Source organism: Bufo bufo, chromosome 2, assembly GCF_905171765.1.
Source record: "Bufo bufo chromosome 2, aBufBuf1.1, whole genome shotgun sequence".
Classification (NCBI taxonomy): Eukaryota; Metazoa; Chordata; class Amphibia; order Anura; family Bufonidae; genus Bufo; species Bufo bufo.
The window spans coordinates 503146245-503152244 of NC_053390.1; the positions used below are offsets into that span (position 1 = coordinate 503146245).

The 6000-nt window shown below is 48.7% G+C and overlaps 1 protein-coding gene across 1 annotated transcript in view; it reads right to left on the minus strand.

Annotated features, from left to right (window-relative positions):
- The window catches only part of MAST3 (microtubule associated serine/threonine kinase 3), a 163412-nt gene extending 158126 nt beyond the window's left edge, over nucleotides 1-5286 (minus strand). The window contains 1 exon segment of the mRNA XM_040417822.1: nucleotides 4782-5286. Within this exon segment, the coding sequence (XP_040273756.1) occupies nucleotides 4782-4864 (83 nt within the window). The 5' untranslated portion in view covers nucleotides 4865-5286.
- Between the last annotated feature and the right edge of the window lie 714 nt (nucleotides 5287-6000).

The following is a 6000-nucleotide window of genomic DNA, read 5'->3' on the forward strand; positions in this document are numbered from 1 at the left end:
CCATAACAGTGCCATCCACAGGTCCCCCATAACAGTGCCATCCACAGGTCCCCCATAACAGTGCCATCCACAGGTCCCCCATAACAGTGCCATCCACAGGTCCCCCATAACAGTGCCATCCACAGGTCCCCCATAACAGTGCCATCCACAGGTCCCCCATAACAGTGCCATCCACAGGTCCCCCATAACAGTGCCATCCACAGGTCCCCCATAACAGTGCCATCCACAGGTCCCCCATAACAGTGCCATCCACAGGTCCCCCACATGACAGTGCGTCATCCACAGATCCACAGATCCCCCAAAACGGTCACATGACATTTAAAAAAAGTATCGGTATTCGGTATCGGTGACTACTTGAAAAAAAGTATCGGTACTTGTACTCGGTCCTAAAAAAGTGGTATCGGGACAACCCTACTATGTACTATAGCTTCACCACATTGGGATCTGCTCAGAAAGCTAATCTACATATTACTGCTTTAGGCCGAATGCACACGGCCGTGTTCCGCGGCCGAGAGCGGTACGTGGTATGCCGGGCTGGATTCCTGTTCAGAGCAGGAGCGCACGGCGTCCTTGGTTGCTATGACGCCGTGCGCTTCATGCCGCCGCTGCACTACAGTAATACACTCGTATAGTGTATTAATGTAGTGCAGCGGCAGCATGAAGCGCACGGCGTCATAGCAACCAATGACGCCGTGCGCTCCTGCTCTCAACAGGTATCCAGGCCGTGTTACCACGGACCGCTCTCTGCCGCGGAACACGGCCGTGTGCATGAGGCCTAAATCTGTGTTAGTGAGCACTTCTCCTTTGCCGAGATAATCCATTCAACCTCACAGGTGTGGCATATCAAGGTGCTGATTAGACAGCATGAATATTGCACAGGTGTGCCTTAGACTGCCCACAATAAAAGGACACTCGGAAATGTGAACAGTGTTGAGAAAACCAGTCAGTATCTGGTGTGGCCACCATTTGCCTCACGCGGTGCAACACATCTCCATCGCATAGAGTTGATCAGGTTGTTGATTGAGGCCTGTGGAATGTTGGTCCACTCCTCTTCAATAGCTGGAACACGCTGTCATATACGCCAATCCAGAGCATCCCAACCATGCTCATTGGGTGACATGTCCGGTGAGTATGCTGGCCATGCAAGAACTGGGATGATTTCCGCTTCCAGGAATTGTGTAAAGATCCTTGCAATATGGGGCCGTGCATTATCATGCTGCAACATGAGGTGATGGTCGAGGATGAATTGCACTACAATGGGCCTTAGGATCTCATCACGGTATCAATGTGCATTCAAAATGCCATCAATAAAATACACCTGTGTTTGTTGTCCATAACATACGCCTGCCCATACCATAACCCCACTGCCACCATGGGCCACTCGATCCACAACATTGACGTCAGCAAATCGCTCACCCACACACGCTGTCTGCCATCTGCACTGAACAGTGAAAACCCGGACTCATCCGTGAACAGAACGCCTCTCTCACGTGCCAGACGCCATCGAATGTGAGCATTTGCCCACTAAAGTCGGTTACGACAATGAACTGCAGTCAGGTCCGGACCCCGATGAGGACGACGAGCATGCAGATGAGCTTCCCTGAGATGGTTTCTGACAGTTTGTGCAGAAATTCTTTGGTTATGCAAACCGATTGTTGCTGCAGCTGTCCGGGTGGCTGGTCTCAGACGATCATGGAGGTGGACATGCTGGATGTGGAAGTCCTGGGCTGGTGTGGTTACACGTGGTCTGCGGTTGTGAGGCCGGTTGGATGTACTGGCAAATTCTCCGAAACGCCTTTGGGCATGGGCAACAGCTCTGGTAGACATTCCTGCAGTCAGCATGCCAATCGCACCCTCCCTCAAACGTTGCAACATCTGTGGCATTGAGCTGTGTGATCAAACTGCACATTTCAGAGTGGCCTTTTATTGTGGGCAGTCTAAAGCACACCTGTGCAATATTCATGCTGTCTAATCAGCACCTTGATATGCCACACCTGTGAGATGGGATGGATTATCTTGGCAAAGGAAAAAGTACTCACTAAGGGCTCTTTCACACTTGCGTTGTTGTGTTCCGGCATAGAGTTCCGTCGTCGGGGCTCTATGCCGGAAGAATCCTGATCAAGATTATCCCCATGCATTCTGAATGGAGAGAAATCCGTTCAGGATGCATCAGGATGCCTTCAGTTCCGGAACGGAACGTTTTTTGGTCGGAGAAAATTCCGCAGCATGCTGCACTTTTTGCTCCGGCCAAAAATCCTGAACACTTGCCGCAAGGCCGGATCCGGAATTAATGCCCATTGAAAGGCATTAATCCGGATCCGGCCTTAAGCTAAACGTCGTTTCGGCGCATTACCGGATCCGACGTTTAGCTTTTTCTGAATAGTGTCCTGGCAGCCATGGTAACCAAAGTCCTGGTTGCCATGGTAAAGTGTAGTTGGGAGAGGGGGAGCAGTATACTTACCGTCCGTGCAGCTCCCGGGGCGCTTCAGAGTGACGTCAGGGCGCCCCACGTGCATGGATGACGTGTCGCATGGATCACGTCATCCATGTGCATGGGGCGCTCTGACGTCATTCTGGAGCGCCCTGGGAGCCGCACGGACTGTAAGTATACTGCTCCCCCGCTCCCCACTACTACTATGGCAGCCAGGACTTTAATAGCGTCCTGGCTGCCATAGTAACACTGAACGCATTTTGAAGACTGATCCGTCTTCAAATGCTTTCAGTTCACTTGCGGTGTTACGGATCCGGCGGGCACCTCCGGCAAATGAAGTACACGATGGATCCGGACAACGCAAGTGTGAAAGAGGCCTAACACAGATTTGTGAACAATATTTGAGAGCAATGGGTCTTTTGTGTATGTAGAAAATGTTTCAGATCTTTGAGTTCAGCTCATGCAAAATGGGAGCAAAACCAAAAGTGTTGCGTTTATATTTTTGGTCAGTGTACTTATGATTAACATTTCTAAACTTTTATAAATTTATATGCAAGTTAATAAAATAATTACACAATATGAATAACAGATAATATTCTTTCTAAGCTGGAGTTGGTACATTTCTACCGACTCCACTGCCCTGGTAGAGGTTTCAGGTTGTGGCTTATTCCGCACACCCTATTGATGTAAAAATTTACTTTTGGTTTAGCTAACTGTGCACACTTATGTTGATGTCCGAAAGCTGTGTCACATGTATGACTGGCTTTACTACTTAAAGGGGTTGTGCTTTGGGATAAAACAAGGCTTGAGGGTATTGCGCTTCGGATCATAGATCCAAAGTCTACTTCTTAAAAAAACTTTGTTGTTAATGCCGTTTCCGTACAGCATTAAAATGTATTGTATCCGTGTAGGCAAACTATATGTGTATTTATAGGGGTTATCCGGTCGATTTGCATAAAAACTTTGTTCTAATACTGTACGGAGCAGGAGCTCTGTACTGTATTAGAATGTATTGGCTCTGATGAGCCGAAGTTATTACTTCTCACGAGACTTCACATAACTTCAGAAATTGATTTATACTGTAAAAAAAAATATTTCCCGAACTCTGGTTTGGTTCCAAGTCGTACCTTGGTACCGAACCAGAGTTCAGGAAATGTTTTTTCACAGTATAAATCAATTTCTGAAGTTATGTGAAGTCTCCGTGAGAAGTAATAACTTCGGCTCATCAGAGCCAATACATTCTAATACAGTACAGAGCTCCTGCTCCGTACAGTATTAGAACAAAGTGGATCATCAGCATCTGATCGGCGGGGGTCCGACACCTGGGACCCCCGCCGATCAGCTGTTTGAGAAGGCAGCGGCGCTACAGCAGCGCCGCGCCCTTCTCACTGTTTTCCGCTGGCCCAGTGACGTCACGAATAGTATCCCTGGCCTGGGCGCGGCTAAGCTCTGTTCACTTGAATGGAGCTTAGCCCAGGCCAGTTGATACTAGTCGTGACGTCACTGGGCCAGCAGTAAACAGGGAGAAGGCCGCGGCGCTGGTGGAGAGCCGCTGCCTTCTAAAACAGCTGAACGGCGGGGGTTGCGGGTGTTGGACCCCCGCCGATCAGATGTTGATGATCTATCCAGAAGATAGATCATCAGTTTAAACAAACTGCAGAACCCCTTTAACTACCACGTTTTTTAACAAATTGACTTCGGATCTATGATCCAAAGCTCGATTCGCTCAAGCCTAAATAAAACCTTTAAGAATAGGGCAGAATGGGTTAAAATTTTAAAATTGTCATTAATCACCTTACTGTTCTACCGCTGCTGCCATACCAATGCTTACCTCTACTTCCAAGTTCTGCCTTGAGACACGAAATGGCCCAATCACTGACAGAGGGAGGTCACTGCTGCAGCCACTGATTGGCTGGGGAGGCCTTGCCTGCCATTTCCTGTGCGTCAAGACGGGACCAGGAAGTGGAGACAAGTGGGAACCCAGTAACCAAATGAAAGGTAACAGCGGGGAATCAGGCGAGTAATCCCAATTTTACTTTTTAACTCACTCTGGCCCGCCTCAAAAAAGTTTTATCCCCCTCCCCCACAACAACTGTTGTATCTGAAGAGCAATCACCTGTGTGAAAAAGCAGGATACACGGCTGAGAGGGCGGTCTTTGCATCACTATACACGATTACCTACCTGACAACAGAATGGGGGGGAATTAAACTATTGTGATTATTCCCCGTTTCTGCTCACTTTTCTCTAAATAAAAACTTATGTTCAATTTGGAAAAGCAAAATACAACCTTGTATGCCAAGCCTGTAGGTGTACATATTTCAGGGCTGTATACGCTGCCCATACACTTACCTTTTGGAGCGCTGCAGTAACGCCCCCTTTGCCAGGTGACCCTTGCAGCCATGGAATGCTGTCCAGTAACTTGGATCCGACATCCTAAATGTGGGTTAAGCTATATGGGCATTCAGGGCTGGCATGCCTGCCCATCAGTGATCCAGAGGGGTACCACTGGCCTGGCTCTCCTTTTTCTCCAAGACTCACAAGGAACTGGAGCAGCAGATGAACCCAAGTCTCAGATCAGCAGAGATGCTGCATTCCTGCCCTGTCCATTACATCCTGCAGAGGCCCTGCTGCCACCCTCATGCCAGTGCTACTTCCAGCCCACATGCCACACAGCCCCATTCCTTTATACCGCTTGTATTACTTCCATTGTTTCCTCCCGCTCCTTATCAGTAAAACGATGCTAAGCAGCCGCCATCCCGTTACTCCCGGTCCACGTGTATGGGACACTCGCAGGCCCGGCCCATGTATACGTCCACGAGCCCTCACTGCAGCCCGGGCACTACTGAGAAGCCAGGTCCCGCCGGTCAGCTAAAAAAGCGAGGGGCTACAACGGCAGGAAGCTGGGGCGGTGACGTCACGGGTGGGCGGCCTCTGCAGCTAACACTGTCAGTGCCGGAAGGCAGCGTCTCACACTGTGCGTTACCGTACTACTACCGCTGGGCTACGTAGTGTCATATGGCCAGTGACACGTATAGGAAATCTGCAGAGAGTCCTAACCAGATCCAGACACTGCATACCTCCTAACTGACTCCTGGGATTCATTGTGTGAATACTTATACACTTCAGTAGCTTTCTTATATACAATAGCGCACAAATGATCTGAATATAAAAATGTCTAAAATCCAAATTGCATCAAATGATAAAATAAAAGGAGGGCTCTAATATACAGCCAGGAAACAAACCCTTCCTGGATCAATGTTGTAGATGTAATACTGCAAATCTGTACCTGAGATCAAAAAGAGAGTTAAGAATGGTGGGCATCAGGCGCAAAGGACCACATCACCCGCCATGCCATCCCTGGATACTACAATGCGTTTCAGAGATATAATTCTCCTTCAGGTTTACAAGAAGGAGAATTAGATCTCCGAAACGCAATAAAAAGAATCCATTGATCGCATCACACTTGATGTGGTCCATCATTCTCCACTCTTCTCCTCGGAAGACCGGGGACCTGTCCCAGAGGCCATCCTGATATGCAGACATTAGAGTTCTGCCTAATCAAGCACAA